Genomic DNA, 18,112 nt, shown 5'->3' on the forward strand with positions numbered 1-18,112 from the left:
GTGTTGCACATATAGTAGCGGCCGTGAGGATAGCGATTCACAGAGCATAATAACAATCGTGTTAAAACAATTCATTTTTTAACATAGGTCACTGGTTCCAGCATGACTACCACTTTAGTTTGTTATTTCAACACCAAGAGTTTGGTGTTGCGGTTAACACATGCCCGGAATTACCGGTTTGACACAGAGACGATGTGAAAATAACGAAATCTTTCATTTGCTAAGAACAATGACTTAGCACAGTCATCACAGCTACCTCAAAATTCTGTGTACCAAATAGATATACCTATGCTATAACTTTATGCGTTCATATTCCTTCCAAGGATATCATGAATATATAGTAACTGACATTGAGAATTTGTATTAGTTCTTATTTATTTAGTTATTGCTATGAGTAAAGCTTTACACAATATATTTGCTATTTATACCAAGTAAAGAACAATATTTTCTGTAATTTTTATCAAAAAATAGTTTTATATGCGTACTAATTTTCTGACATGTACATGAATAGAAGTACTGCCATCTGTTGTTCCTATTTTCACATTATTTGTTGCTGTCTATGTTTATTAATGCCACATTTTATTATCCCTCGTAAGAAAGAGATTTTTTGTGGGTGAAAGTAATTGTTTGATAAGTGTATAAAACAAAATACCAATGATGTGTTACTAAAATTATTTCTCGTCATGTCAGGTGGTTGATTTGGTGGCTATCATTTTAATATTTTATCCAAAGTGCGATGTAGTTGAAGAAGAATCTGGTTTGTTTTAAAATTTAACAGTTTTGAAGACTTGGAGTCATTTAGTTGAATTGACTCAGCCACTTCTTACCGTGCAACCTAGTGAACGGTAATAATAATAATAATAATAATAATAATAATAATAATAATAATAATAATAATAATAATAATAATAATAATAATAATAATAATAATAATAATACAACTCTAGTGCAGAGGGCACTATTGTTTTATTAACCTCAATTGTCTTACTTCTTTCATGAAAAATCGAAAATAAATTTTCATCCGATATGTTTGTTAATAATCCAGAACGATGGCATCATTTGAGAAAGGTAGGAGGAGCAGTTGCCCCAACCGTACTAATAAAACCGTGAAACTTATGTCGGCAGAGTATTGTCTCTTCCCCTCTCCCTCAAGCCAAAGTCCGAAATGATGCTACTGATCTAGTAAAATAATATCTAAATATCAACCATTATCTTATCACCTTTCAGCTTTTGACTTTTTTTTTCTTTTAGTTCGAGTTTTTGAGTTGATTTTGAGTTTAGCGTCCCTCTCAACAGCGAGGCTATATGAGACGGGATCTACTGATTAACGTGGAATCCGAACCACATGAGCTCCCGGCAAGAATCGAACTCCGTTCTCCTTTTTAACGTTTGATAGTGGTTTGTAGAAAAAGTTGAAATTTGTATGACGGTGGATAAGGAGGTATGAGTTCAGGAAACACCTATTTTATGCTGAATTGAGTACTGAGCACTTGGGGCATTCAGAGCATAAGGGAATCGAATTCAGTTTTGAGAGTTATGAGAAGAACAGACATATAGTAAGTATAATACACGTAAGTGGATGAAAAGTTAAGACTAGTTTCTACATTAGAAGACAATAAGAACTATTTACAATATCTGGTCATGAATCACTGAAGCTCTGGAGGGACATTTAGGCAGACGAAAAATGCCCAAAATGACCAAAAGGGTACTTCATTCCCTTCTGCACTGAATCTGCCATGTGAATTCAGCGACACAACTACACTGCATAAAAATTAATATTTTTAATGGTATTGTGTTCAGTGGCATCGACAAACTTTTTTAGGAGGAGCGAGATCACCCAAATCTACTTGAAGCCAAGCCACAATATCCGAAAAGGCATAAACAATGTGCATTTTCGTCCTTCGTTTGTTTTTTCTAAAACAAAAGTAAACTGATAATGACAATTTTAAGAAATGATAAAAACAATATACCGGGGCCATTGGCCAATTCCGTTATGGTTAAAGATATGAAATAAATTAGAGAGAAAGTTGTTGAAAATAGATGGGCTTCAATCTAAAATGGTGGAGTACGCGCCTTTGGCGTGGGAGACCTGGGTTCGAGTCCCGGCGGGAGCTCATGTGGTTCGGATTCCACGTTAATCAGTAGGTGCCGTCTCATCAAACTGGTCAGGCGACCACTGTTAAATGAAGAAGCAATGTTGCAAATGATTTACGTTAATATAGATTTAAAATGTGCTAAGTTTTGTTTTACTTGGCGCAATCAATAAAAACTTCATGTTTATTACGAATTAAGCAAATGATAGAATAATTAACCACAGCTCAATCTTGCAGTAGTTTACTTAACTTGACTCTTATCAGAAATAATCTTTCTAGTTTCTACACAATTCAAAAACGTATTACTTCCAGAATAAACCTATGATATATAGTTATCTCTTCAACTTACACACAGGAGTGTCATTTCAGACTTCGCTTGAGGGGGGCAAGAGCACTACCGACATGAGACTTTCATCTTTTGTATTAGTATATTAGTAGACAATCCATTAAAGTATATGTGTTCCTCAAACTATTGAGGGGCAATTGCCCCCTCCTGTCCCATAAATGATGCCCATGCTTACATACTTATTATTCTCTACTACACGAGCCTCTGCTTCGTACAGAACTGGTTCTTCCAAAAATCAATAAATATAACCAGAAAAACCTCCTAGTTACAACTGAATCACGCAATTACAAAACACTTGCATAGATTTTTTCATTCCCTCAACACATATGAGGCAAGAATTGAGCCCTCGAAAAAGTGTCTCTTGTGCAACTCTGAGCCACACAATATTTTCTTATTTCTTCTCGTCGTCGCTTGCAACTGAAGAAAGGAAGAAAGAAGAAAACGTAAATATGTGTAGCCTAAACATTGTCCTTTGCGAAATTGTTGAAATCGTTCTGTGCTTTTCCGAAATAGTTAGAGAACATCTCAATAGATGGCAGAAGATGTATGTCGCGCATTTATTCTAAACTCTCACATCAGCTGCTATCATTTTGTTTGTGCTATGAGAAGAAATTACGTAATTCATTGCTTGTTTTTGCGTTTCGATGAACTAGATAAACGCATCTTCAGTGACAGTAACTTGTCATAATGTATCTTATGTAACACAATTTATCTATCTTGTTATGCTTGCTTATCGTTAATAAGAATTGTATTTTTTTCCCTCGAAATCTTGTAGAGAAAAAACAAGAAAATACGCGCGTATATTTCACACTTGGCTTTTACAATGGCTTTCAAATACGAACCTATGGAAGGAGATTTGTATAAAAGATTGGCTGATGGCGTGACTGTAATGTATCCGAAAGGATTCGTAAAAATTCAACCTTCAAATTGTGTGATGTCCAAGGATTACATTGCTCATGCGCAAAAAATCTACGAATTGGAAGTGCGAGAGGATGATGTATGGCTGGTCACTTTCCCTAAGTGCGGTAAGTTCAATTTATTCTTCTTTTCTTTCTTTGGTATTGGACTTGCAGAAGTAGGTTCATAGTAAATGTAGTACATGAATATGCTCATCATAAAAAGTAAACTTATTTCATGTTAATACTAGTGTTCAAGGCAAGTGTTTGAAGCATGTTTTACATCACAGGCGGATTCACGGGGAGGGAAATAGGAACGACCATCCTCCAAAATCTACCTCTATAGAGGTTTAGTTGGCGATGAGCACGAGCAGTGATACCAATTCCTTCAGAGCCGTTTTCCCTTCACAAGCTTCAGAATTTCCCTTTTCCGGACAAAATTTCCTTTCATCCAAACCGTTCAAGTACTGTATTTAGTAAACGTATTTTTAATCGTTTTCGCTTCCACCCCCTCACCCCAATCTTATAACCACATACAAGCAGATACCTGACAGCCTTCCTTTGAGCTTACGCAGAATTTGAACTTCATTTGTTGTTTAGGTATCTAAGGCGTCGCGATAGAGGAGGGGGAAGAATATGGAAAAGTGTAGGCTAGGACCTATGTTAAAGGTGCAATCTCTGCATTTGCCTGATGTGATTGAGGAAAAACCCTATAAATACCTCGGTCAGGACGGACAACCTAAATAAATCATAAAGAATATAAAATAAATATTATGTAAATTTAATTTTATCCTAGATATTATGATAGATTTTAATATTAATGTAACCTAAGGTACAAAGGAAATATTAAGTATATATTTGGTATGTACTTACTTAAGAACAGCACTCCCATATTTACTGAAACGAATACGAACAGTTACAAAGAAAACTGGAGCTGCTACTGTCTTTGGCTGTACACGAGGAATGTTCGTAACCACAATACAAACTAAATCAAAGTTTAGAGATGATAATTCTTAAGAATTTATGATTCTGTGCGCACAGTTACCACAGATAAGTAAATACATTCAATCTATAAATGATTGAAGAGAGGTTCAAATTTCCCTGCAATATTGAGAGATTACAAGCAATTTCCCTTTTTCCCTTTTCTCCAAAATTTACTCAAAATTTCCCTGTGCCAAGGGAAATTTCCCTTCAATTGGCATCACTGAGCACGAGCGAGTTTTCTTTGAAACTCGACTAAACTCGAAACAAACATCTCTGAGCTCGACTCGAGAACTCGACTCGAAAAATTCCTCCAACTCGACTTGAAACTCGACTCGAATTTGGATCGAGTTTCGAGTCGAGTCGAGCTGAAACGAGCCAAATCGAACCAAACCCTGTGTGTAGTTTCAAATACTCTCTTCCAGTATCCTACATAGACAATATAATTATTATCAATGATACTACTACTACTACTACTCAGTAGCGTAGCGTGGTATTCCGAAATGGGGATTTCAAAGTTAGTCACTTGTGCGATACAATACTACTAAAATCAGCAATACATAGCTACACCGATGGGAAATATAGGGTTTTAAAAAAATTAGGGGGGAGGCCCCCTAATTGGTGGCCTAGTGGGGCATACAGAAGCAAATGCGTGGATTACGTCAGAAGCCAATAAGCAATTGTCTCAGCTTCTTCTTACCACTACCGTGTGACAAGAAAACTCGGCCCCGCTGTTGTATGAACATTGTTTCCAGTATAGTTCCCTTTATTTCTCTCTCGTGGGCAGCTTCTATCTCCGCATACCATACTTCAATCTCGTTCTTTAAAAGTCACCCCTAGAAGTTTGTCATCTTGAGTCGGGAACTCAGACGCCCATTCGTGAATATGGGTCTGAGTGTATATGTATATCATTTGAAGATGCAAATACAAAACACTTAAACCAACTCTGGGGGCCTGTTTCTGAGTATGTATTTCGTATCCAGATACTGAAGGCAGGGGCGCAAATCTGTCTTCAACATTCGGGGAACGGGTAAGACCGTTCCCATTTTTTAAAGCGATGTTCAAAATATTTATGAAGTTGAAAAACAATGCTCTGGAGGATCAGAGTTGTCTTCAACATTTGGAGGAGGGCAGATTTAAGGGAGGAGGGCATATTTGAGGCTTACCTGGGGGGAGTGGTGATGAAATTCATATTACGGTAGATGAATCTGATTTCTGAGGTGAACCTGTTGTATATTATATACCAGGCGATGTAGATGAAATTGTGATACGTATCAAGTGCCGTGAACACGTTCTGAAATCTGAATACATGCATATTTATAACTGATATGTTTCTGTTTACGCATCCACCAAGGTGACCAGAACTTTTACTTTCAAAAACGGGACACATACGAATCGGCGCCGGTGGAGGGGGGGAATGACTTCCACATTGCATTTTGGGACTCAATCTACAGTGTTTTCAATTTACAAAATACATAAGTAAGAACGATAACACAGCGTTTCTAACTTAAGTGCAACTCAACAATACTTTTAACTACTTGAACACTCAGAATTCCAACTGAATTTACACTTGAACCACAGAACACTCAATTCCCATTTGAACATTCAGAAGTTCTAGGCACAGCTGAACCTTCCCAATGAGTGTCGGTACGAAAGAGCGTAGAATTTGCATTGACCATTTATATTTTGAATAATTATTACGGGACACCTGAGTCATTTTTGCTTAAAAACGGGACATTTAGGCGTCCCGTTTGAGAATCAGCAAAATGGGACAATTGTTGAAAATAAGGGACTGTCCCGGCTAAAACGGGACGTCTGGTCACCTTGGCATCCACAATGATTCAGATTAAAATTTTTAGGACACTTGTTTTGTAATAATATAAATAATTACTTCCCCAAAACTATGAAAGAAAATCAACTATGTATGGCGCAACAATACTCTTATTTGAGCAAAATTATGATGATCACAATAGCATTATAGGAATCGTTACAGGATTTAAACAAATAGTTGAAAATACACTAACAATAATTAATGACAATGAAATATTTAAAAAAAACTATTATTTTTTAAAAAATGAAACAAGTCAAGGGATACAATTTCATCCCGCTTTCCTTTGTGGCATTCGGATACAAATCATCACAATTTCAAATCGGGTGGAGGGACATGTCCCCCTCATCTCCTCGGGATATTTGCCAATGACTGAAGAGCCCAAGCAATCTTTGCGAGGGACGGGAATGCTGGCTTTCTTTGTGTACCAGATCAGTGATCGTGATTCTACAGAATGCTTTATATTTATGCTTGTGTGCCTGAGCTCCCTCAAAGAGTTTCTGGTCACGCCACTGAACATACTATGTATTTATGATGAAGATTAATAGTTTGCCTTTAATTACGATTACAATTACGATTAAAGCATAATTATTTTTATATTATTATTTACATAACCGACATGCTTTAAAAAGGCATTGAACTAGCCATTTCTGTTTTGTTCTATTTCCTTGAGGTTAGCGCTCGTACGTTCTGTACAGAAACTATAGCTTAGTTCAACATAGAGTTGGAAATACTTGAAGATATGCCAGCGTATATCTAAAGCAAAATGTAGAGTTGCAAGGGATGAAGCGAGTTAAGTAAGCAAGTAGTTGCGCATGCGCACTCGACAGAAAGTAGACGAAAACCCCGTTTCTTGCAGTAGGCTTGGATGCCCAAGGAACATAGCATATGACAAGAGGAAAGATAAAAAATGTGCATCTGAGTGACGCGCATGCGCAACTCCGCTTATCAAAGTAAGGCGAGAGAGCACATCCAGAAGATTGCAGTGGAAATAATTGTGATAATTACAAGCAAACAATTATATACAATGAAATACGTACTTTTTCTTATTAATAGGGGATGCCGGGCATACCGGCGTTCCCTTACGCTACGCCGCTGCTACTACTACTACTACTACTATTATTATTATTATTATTATTATTATTATTATTATTATTATTATTATTATTATTATTATTATTAACAACGCGTATAAATATGTAAGATACACGATTTGTATCCGAATACTAAAAGCTAGTAGGCTGCTGACCTAGGTAGTCGTGAAGTCTACGAGGCAAGGACATAGTTCTCGAAGTTCTGGGTTTGCGTTCCGGAGGAGGAAGCATTCGGGCTCAAGCCAAAAATTGTTAAAATTTATAGGACGCCTGCCAAACATGTTCAAAACTGCTCGTCCCAAGTTAAGAATTGTCAACCACTCGAGAAACTCGGTTCACAGATCATTCACTATCGAGCTGAACCGAGATGTGAGCTGAGCCAACAGCTCACCCAACCGAGCCGGCTCGAGTCATCCACTCAGTTGAGCTGAACTAAACCGATGGCTCATCCCAAGCGTCCGGCTCAAGCCATAGGCTCAGTTGTGTCAAGCCGAACTAAGCTCGTTATAAACATCTCTTGTCTCGTTATCAGGACGAGACGAGATGCGAGCAGTGTCTCCTCTCGTGAGCAACACTAAAACTATTCCACATTACTGCTTACATTTCTCATTGTTTTCCTTTCCAGTCTAATCAGGCATGATTTCAAAACGACTTGAACGAGCGAGTCACTTACCAAACTCGAATCGACTTGAAACTGGACCTCAAAAACAGTGACTCGGCTCGGAACTCGACTCGTAAAAATTACCTTTGAATCGACTCCTAACTTGACTCGAATTCGAGTCGAGTTTTAGTTCGACTCGTGCCCATCTTTAATATATAACCGGGTATGTGCCTATGTAAGTCTGGGGAGTTAATCTTGTTCTTTTTTATCGGTAAGAAATTGCCAAAAATGTATATTTCGGAGGTGCTTGACCTATTTTACCTCTTTATTGATATTTTATTGCCTTATATGGTTATCTGATTAAGTACAGAGATCTGGTCCATTCCATTTTAAAAGACATCAACTCCCTCCTAAATTTTGGTAGGGGTACATACGACCAACCCTTAAATTTGGGAATTGAGTTGAGTTGAGTCCATTTTGAGTTTAACGTTCCTTTCACCAGCGATGGTCCATCCTTTTTGATGGTCCATCCTGTTCAACAAATCTTTGGTAAAGGTACATTGGTCCATCTTAAATTTAGAAATTGACAAAAAACAGAACTTGATGCTAGTAATCTATATTCACAAGTGGAAATAACTTTGTACAGTTATTTCAAATAACTTGGAGTTTGATGCCATTATTTTGTATTTCTAATACAGGTCAACAATATTTATATAAATTGAGTTTACACAAAAGACATAGACAGTTGAATCGTTTTCAGTTTTAGCTCAAATTATTCTAAAATATTAAGAGGTTTCATTATAATAATTATTTTTTAAATTTCTCTCTCTCTCTCTCTCTTTTTTGGTCAATATTGCTAAATATATCATCATTATCATAGTAGCTATTCTGCCATTATTGGCAGGTTACTTGCTGCAACTGAGAAGATTCGACGTTCGGTGGTCCTCAGCTAGTCTCTTCGTCTTGACATAGCAATTTTCTGTTTTAATACCTTCCTTCAACTAGCCTCCTTTGCTCCCTCCATCTCTTTCCTTCTACAATACCCTCTACTACGTCCTTCATAATACAGTTTCTCCTCAGCCATTATCCCAACCAGTTCCTCTTCCTCCTCTTAACAATATCTAAAATTCTTCTTTTATCCCTACTACCTATATTTCTAACACTTCATCCGTTTTCCGTTCAACACTCCTAATTCTCTTCTTTTTTCTCCACGCGCATGTTTCGAAAGCCTGCAATTTTTTCATCGCTTTTGCGTAATGTCAATGTTTCTGCCCCACAGAGTACACATTGAAATCAGTAAAGAAAATCTCAATATTTAATTCGAAGTTTAATACAAGGATTAGCTAATCGTAGTTGAATAGAAAAATCTGACGCCTTTAGAGTGTAAAAATAATTTTGCAATTCGTGGTATTTCAATAATCTGTGCCGTCTTGATTTTTTCTTGCGTCTCAGGGCAAGCCTCCCCAGTTTGAGTGTTGGATCTGTTAAAAAATATAAACAGATTATGAAACGTTGTGATTTATGTTATAAGTAGTGAAGCGTGGGCACATTAAAAAAAATAAAGGTCATCGCCTACATTGTACACTATCATCATACTTACACGAAGGTAAAACTGTATTACATTTAGAAACATTCATTGTATTTCCTTTACTATTGGCGCATTGTAGAGTTTATTATCCCTTATATTCAGAGTAAAATTTACCTATGAAAAGCATAAGATTTCTTAAATGCAAGACTTGCAAGACTCTTGCAAGCAAGACCAAGACCAAGACCAAGGGTTCCAGTGCAAGACCAAGACCAAGATTGGTTGTGCAAGACCAAGGCCAAGACCAAGACCACCCGGGTCTTGGTCTTGGTCGTGCATTTGCTCATCACTAATACTTGACGTGCTTCTTGATACCTTAATAGCAGTATCCCATTCACTTGTTGAATGTTCGAAATTGGAAGGGAAGGGCACAAAAGGATTTGTGTAATAACTTCTGCTCATAGAAGTTTAGAATGTATTTACCGATATATGGAGATTTAATTATAACTCTCAAAAGAACATTCGATCCCAGCTGGCGCTAAGTGAACTTTTCGGTGGACAAACACGTGTGCGTGAGTTTTCTCGGGGTTCTCCCGTTTCCTCTCATTTTCTTCATTCCATCATTTCATTCATTTCTCATCATCACTGTCTCCTTTAGCCTAGCCGGCATAATGGTGGGATGTAAAATTTAAAGATCTTATTTCATTTTCATTTTTCTCATAAGAACATGATAAAGTATATTTTTAAAGATTTTATCACTGAGACTGATAAATACATCTTTGTGATTTAATCATAAATAACTGAATATTGCTCATTCATTTGGCACTCCAGGGTTAGGAGATTATTATTAATTATTCTACCTTTTGGCAGATCCTAGGACTAATGAGGGTTTCTTTTGTATTCTTCTTCTTAATTTTCAGTTTCAGTCTGGAAATGGGGATGTTTCTTCCATGCTTCTCGATTTTCAGCTTGCTCTTGCAGCAACTCTCAATCCTTTCTTCTATTTTTCAAATCATCGATCAGCTGTGTTCTTCTTCTTCCTATTCCTCGCTTCCCTTCCATGTTCCCTTCTACGGCGGTGTAAAGGAGGCAATTTCTTCGCAAAATGTGTCCAATCCAATTTGCCTCCCTACGAAAGAATGGTGGCTAGAAGCGTCCTCTTCTCTCCTATCCGTTTTAAAGCATCTTCGTTTATTGCTCTCTTTGTCCATTTTATCTTCTCCATTTTCCTCCAACGCCATATTTTGAAGCTTTTTAAATATTTCTTCTTTAACTTCCGTAATGTCCAAGTCTCTGAACCATACAGTGCAATACTCCATATATAGCACTTGACCAATTTCTTGCTTAGTCCAATATTAAGGCTGCTGGTTAAGAGTGACCTTTTCTTGTTGAATGCTGGTTATGAGATAGTGTTGAAATAACAAGATTTAAATGACTGATGTTATAACCGAATACAGAGTACGGTATTGCAATTGTCACATGCCCGCTATTAAGGACGAAGGAAAAAAAGTAATTAAGTGTTTAAAACATTTTTTTAAAGATAGTTGAGGGCTAAAATCTACATTTAAAGAAAATATGGCAATAAACGGCGATAAACTGGTATAAACGAAAACCAGAATGGAACTGAATTTAACCTGACCCCGCATGCTAACACTCAACCTTTAGACAAATAGCTATTAAAGTAACTTTTAACTACTAGATAAAAACCAAATGACAAGATAAACTTGGAAATGAAAAAGGCGGGTGGAAACAGCGGAGGTCATCATCACTTCAACTTACGACAGTCGAGCCTACTAAACAGCGTGACAAACATATTGGCATTTGAAGGTGGCGCTCCAAGTTCCCTTTAAATGCTGCTAGCAAATGAGAAGCAAGCGGCACTGCCACATTTATTTTGCACACATCGACGTCTATCCCCTGTCACCTGATCGCGCTGTAGTTTGTCTGTTCAGCCGTAGCCACACCCCTTTACCACTTGGCAACGTCGCGCCAGAGCTTGCGTTTTATTCGTTTAGCTGAAATGCCAAGAAGTTTGTCACAGGCTTTAGCTTACAGGTCTGACAATCTCTGAAGGATGTGACTGGAGGTTGTTGTGTAAGTCTTTTGCTTCCTTTCAGGTGTATCTTTGAGCTATGGATAGGGTAGTGAAAATTGGTATCCCATGAGGGGATAATATTTTCCACTTGTCTCCACTATACTATTTATTAATTTTGCAACTGCAACCATCAATAAATCATATTTTGTTTAAATTGAATTTATCTTTCAACAGCCAAAGTTAACAGTTAAGTCGTATCTCAGAAATTGTTTCTTAGAAAGATTAAAATCTAAAGATTGAAAATCAATTATTTAAAATCGAAACATAATGATACTTTATCTAGACATAAGATCATTTCGTGTTCTCTTCTCATGTACACTCCGGAATTCATGTGCAATCTGAAAGTAAATGTAAATGCTATAATTCAATATCATTCGAAATTATTTAGCTATAACATGAATTCCGGAGTACCTCAGGATTCAAAGTTGGAACCCTTATTACTCTTGTTTTTCATAAATTATTTATCAAAGCATGTTAAGAACTCTAAATGTTTATCCAATGTAGATTATATTAAGTTGTATAAAGACATATATATTAATTGCAACATTTTAAATTACAAAAGGAATTAAATAATACAGTAGGAAGTCGAGAATCCTAACTAATTGGGACCACAACTAGTTCGGATTTTCAAATTGTTCGGATTACTTACATTTAATGTTTCTGAAGAACCTGCTCGTACACTAAATTACACTGTTCTTGTAACTCACACTTAAAAAACTTTACTTGTATAGGCCTCTCGGTCTGCCGACGGACACTCCTATTGTTTGTTTATCGCTAGCGCTAAGACAGAATATAAAAAGCTTCTAGGGACCGCGTTCGGATTTCTGACGTTTCAGATTTTTGACATTCGGATTATCGAGTCCTACTATATTTGCATGTTTCACTGTATTGCGAGCGTTGATAATAATTTTAAAAAAAAAGAAAAAAGTAAGCAAAATGCTAGTAGTCACCGCAAGAAACAAACCACATCACTAGAAAGTACTTTCGAAGAACATCGTCTTCATCTTGAGCCTAGGCACACTGTTTTTTACCTATCCATAATTTCTTTCATATCTTTTAAATACTTTTCGAAGTGTGCCTGGTCTGAAGATAAAGACGATGTTCTTCGAAAGTACTTCCTATTGATGTTTGTTTCTTGTGGTGCCTATTAGCCTTTTACTTACGTTATTTCTAATATTTACATGTATTAAATAATATTTAGAATATCAAATATAATCTAAATTTTAAGTTAAAAAGTTTTTGAAATTTAAAAAAGCAAAGAATTTCAGAAAGGAGTATACTATCGAAACTATTAATTGCGAACGTAGTAAGTTGAATTAATTTTAGATTATATTTTAGATTACACAAATAAACTTAAAATGGTTCAGTGATTTATTTCCTCCTCTTGTGATGAAGAAGAGAAGGAGAGTCTGTTTTGATTGTCTATTAGATTAGATTGAATGAAGAATACTATAATTTTCAGGCACAACATGGTCTCAGGAAATGGTCTGGTTAATCGCTAATGATTTGGATTACGAAGGCGCCAAGAAGAGTCTCCACGGAGTTAGATTTCCATTTCTAGAGTGAGTATTCTATTATTGTTAGATGTAAGTAACTTCATGTCTTAAGGATATTGACTACCTTCTCCATCTTTGTTTTTTTAGTCCATTGATTTATATGGGGTGTTCGGGAAGTCTCTATACACCAGTCTGAATTCAATTAACTTTCTTTCGAAAACAAACTAACAAAGAATGAAATCTACAATTAACCTATATTTATCGCAATCTCTGGTAAATATGAAATTTCATAATATAAACATAAACAGTGTTGCAAACTTTTGCATAAAATATTTTGCTTTTGGCTTTGAGTGTGTCACGAACCAGGTGTATAGAGATTTTTGAACATATTGTATGAGGAAATATTCTTTTTTTTTTCTTTGAAATAAACTTTAATTTTGTGATTTTCGTTTCTCTTTCAAGTTTAGTTAAATTTCCCATAATTCGTGAAAATTAAATTCTGTACTGTGTAACGTTTTTATTTATAAACAAAATCTTCAATTAAATGATATTACATTTTTAAATAATGAAAATTGAGGATTTAATTAATCAGACTCGAAGAAGAAATCAGGAAGTTTTACCGACCTTTGTATTATTCAGGTATTTCTATTATAATTCTATCATTCAGAAATTATATTACACAGAAATTATGAGTTTGTCATTTAAAAATGTATAACAAGATACGTATGAAATATTGTATTTGTTGCAAAAAAAAAAAAACTTATTGAATTACATTCGTTATGAACCAGAGAATAATCGTGCAATAGCCAACTTATTGATATATACATGTATTTTATTTTCAACTATGATATTTTACATTGACAATTTATGCAGTGTATTCTCTCCTAATCAAATTTGAAAGGAAAATAAATGTAAGAAGTTTTATTCAAAGAACTGTTCTCAGTCTCTGGGTTAAGTTAAAGCACGAGTTGAAGCACGAGAATATACATTTGCAGAACGATTAATTATAAAAGTCAAAAATATACATTTACAGAACGAGTAATTACAAAAGTCAGGAATGTACATTTACAGAACCAGTAATTACAAAAGTCAGGAATATACATTTACAAAACGAGTAATAACAAAAGTCAGGAATATACATTTACAGAACGAGTAATAACAAAAGTCAAGAATATACATTTACAGAACGAGTAATTGCAAAAGTCAGGAATATACATTTGCAGAACGAGTAATTACAAAAGTCAAGAATATACATTTACAGAACGAATAATTGCACAAGTCAAGAATATACATTTACAGAACGAGTAATTGCACAAGTCAAGAATATACATTTACAGAACGAGTAATTAGAAAAGTCAAGAATATACATTTACAGAACGAGTAATTACAAAAGTCAAGAATATACATTTACAGAACGAGTAATTACAAAAGTCAAGAATATACATTTACAGAACGAGTAATTGCACAAGTCAAGAATATACATTTACAGAACGAGTAATTGCACAAGTCAAGAATATACATTTACAGAACGAGTAATTGCACAAGTCAAGAATATACATTTACAGAACGAGTAATTGCACAAGTCAAGAATATACATTTACAGAACGAGTAATTGCACAAGTCAAGAATATACATTTACAGAACGAGTAATTGCACAAGTCATGAATATACATTTACAGAACGAGTAATTGCACAAGTCAAGAATATACATTTACAGAACGAGTAATTGCACAAGTCAAGAATATATATTTACAGAACGAGTAATTACAAAAGTCAAGAATATATATTTACAGAACGAGTAATTACAAAAGTCAAGAATATATATTTACAGAACGAGTAATTACAAAAGTCAAGAATATACATTTACAGAACGAGTAATTACAAAAGTCATGAATATACATTTACAGAACGAGTAATTACAAAAGTCAAGAATATACATTTACAGAACGAGTAATTACAAAAGTCAAGAATATACATTTACAGAACGAGTAATTACAAAAGTCAAGAATATACATTTACAGAACGAGTAATTGCACAAGTCAAGAATATACATTTACAGAACGAGTAATTGCACAAGTCAAGAATATACATTTACAGAACGAGTAATAACAAAAGTCAAGAATATACATTTACAGAACGAGTAATAACAAAAGTCAAGAATATACATTTACAGAACGAGTAATTACAAAAGTCAAGAATATACATTTACAGAACGAGTAATTACAAAAGTCAAGAATATACATTTACAGAACGAGTAATTACAAAAGTCAAGAATATACATTTACAGAACGAGTAATTACAAAAGTCAAGAATATACATTTACAGAACGAGTAATTACAAAAGTCAAGAATATACATTTACAGAACGAGTAATTACAAAAGTCAAGAATATACATTTACAGAACGAGTAATTGCACAAGTCAAGAATATACATTTACAGAACGAGTAATTGCACAAGTCAAGAATATACATTTACAGAACGAGTAATTGCACAAGTCAAGAATATACATTTACAGAACGAGTAATTACAAAAGTCATGAATATACATTTACAGAACGAGTAATTACAAAAGTCATGAATATACATTTACAGAACGAGTAATTACAAAAGTCAAGAATATACATTTACAGAACGAGTAATTACAAAAGTCATGAATATACATTTACAGAACGAGTAATTACAAAAGTCAAGAATATACATTTACAGAACGAGTAATTACAAAAGTCAAGAATATACATTTACAGAACGAGTAATTAGAAAAGTCAAGAATATACATTTACAGAACGAGTAATTACAAAAGTCAAGTATATACATTTACAGAACGAGTAATTACAAAAGTCATGAATATACATTTAGAGAACGAGTAATTACAAAAGTCATGAATATACATTTACAGAACGAGTAATTACAAAAGTCATGAATATACATTTACAGAACGAGTAATTACAAAAGTCATGAATATACATTTACAGAACGAGTAATTACAAAAGTCATGAATATACATTTACAGAACGAGTAATTAGAAAAGTCAAGAATATACATTTACAGAACGAGTAATTACAAAAGTCAAGAATATACATTTACAGAACGAGTAATTACAAAAGTCAAGAATATACATTTACAGAACGAGTAATTACAAAAGTCAAGAATATACATTTACAGAACGAGTAATTACAAAAGTCAAGAATATATATTTGCAGAACAAGTAATTACAAAAGTCAAGAATATACATTTACAGAACAAGTAATTACAAAAGTCAAGAATATACATTTACAGAACGAGTAAATAGAAAAGTCAAGAATATACATTTACAGAAATTACAAAAGTCAAGAATATACATTTACAGAAATTACAAAAGTCAAGAATATACATTTACAGAAATTACAAAAGTCAAGAATATACATTTACAGAAATTACAAAAGTCAAGAATATACATTTACAGAAATTACAAAAGTCAAGAATATACATTTACAGAACGAGTAATAACAAAAGTGAAGAATATACATTTACAGAACGAGTAATTACAAAAGTCAAGAATATACATTTACAGAACGAGTAATTACAAAAGTCAAGAATATACATTTACAGAACGAGTAATTACAAAAGTCAAGAATATACATTTACAGAACGAGTAATTACAAAAGTCAAGAATATACATTTACAGAACGAGTAATTACAAAAGTCAAGAATATACATTTACAGAACGAGTAATTACAAAAGTCAAGAATATACATTTACAGAACGAGTAATTACAAAAGTCAAGAATATACATTTACAGAACGAGTAATTACAAAAGTCAAGAATATACATTTACAGAACGAGTAATTACAAAAGTCAAGAATATACATTTACAGAACGAGTAATTAGAAAAGTCAAGAATATACATTTACAGAACGAGTAATTACAAAAGTCATGAATATACATTTACAGAACGAGTAATTACAAAAGTCATGAATATACATTTAGAGAACGAGTAATTACAAAAGTCATGAATATACATTTAGAGAACGAGTAATTACAAAAGTCATGAATATACATTTACAGAACGAGTAATTACAAAAGTCATGAATATACATTTACAGAACGAGTAATTACAAAAGTCATGAATATACATTTACAGAACGAGTAATTAGAAAAGTCAAGAATATACATTTACAGAACGAGTAATTAGAAAAGTCAGGAATATACATTTACAGAACGAGTAATTACAAAAGTCAAGAATATACATTTACAGAACGAGTAATTACAAAAGTCAAGAATATACATTTACAGAACGAGTAATTACAAAAGTCAAGAATATACATTTACAGAACAAGTAATTACAAAAGTCAAGAATATACATTTACAGAACGAGTAATTAGAAAAGTCAAGAATATACATTTACAGAACGAGTAATTACAAAAGTCAAGAATATACATTTACAGAAATTACAAAAGTCAAGAATATACATTTACAGAAATTACAAAAGTCAAGAATATACATTTACAGAACGAGTAATTACAAAAGTCAAGAATATACATTTACAGAAATTACAAAAGTCAAGAATATACATTTACAGAACGAGTAATAACAAAAGTGAAGAATATACATTTACAGAACGAGTAATTGCAAAAGTCAAGAATATACATTTGCAGAACGAGTAATTGCAAAGGTCAAGAATATACATTTACAGAACGAGTAATTACAAAAGTCAAGAATATACATTTACAGAACGAGTAATTACAAAAGTCATGAATATACATTTACAGAACGAGTAATTACAAAAGTCATGAATATACATTTACAGAACCAGTAATTACAAAAGTCAAGAATATACATTTACAGAACCAGTAATTACAAAAGTCAAGAATATACATTTACAGAACGAGTAATTACAAAAGTCAAGAATATACATTTACAGAACGAGTAATTACAAAAATCAAGAATATACATTTACAGAACGAGTAATTACAAAATTCAAGGATATACATTTACAGAACGAGTAATTACAAAAGTCAAGAACATACATTTACAGAACGAGTAATTACAAAAGTCAAGAATATACATTTACAGAACGAGTAATTACAAAAGTCAAGAACATACATTTACAGAACGAGTAATTACAAAAGTCAAGTATATACATTTACAGAACGAGTGATTACAAAAGTCAAGAATATAC

General features: G+C 33.8%; 1 protein-coding gene across 1 annotated transcript in view; it reads left to right on the forward strand.

Moving 5' to 3' along the window:
• Positions 1–2,941: 2,941 nt before the first annotated feature.
• The window catches only part of LOC145665866 (luciferin sulfotransferase-like), a 30,271-nt gene continuing 15,100 nt past the window's right edge, over positions 2,942–18,112 (forward strand). The window contains 2 exon segments of the mRNA XM_081732979.1: positions 2,942–3,464; positions 12,922–13,021. Coding sequence (XP_081589105.1) covers positions 3,263–3,464; positions 12,922–13,021 — 302 coding nt within the window. The 5' untranslated portion in view covers positions 2,942–3,262.

Source organism: Thermobia domestica, chromosome 12 (genome assembly GCF_964235325.1).
Source record: "Thermobia domestica chromosome 12, izTheDome1.hap1.1, whole genome shotgun sequence".
In the NCBI taxonomy this organism is placed as follows: domain Eukaryota; kingdom Metazoa; phylum Arthropoda; class Insecta; order Zygentoma; family Lepismatidae; genus Thermobia; species Thermobia domestica.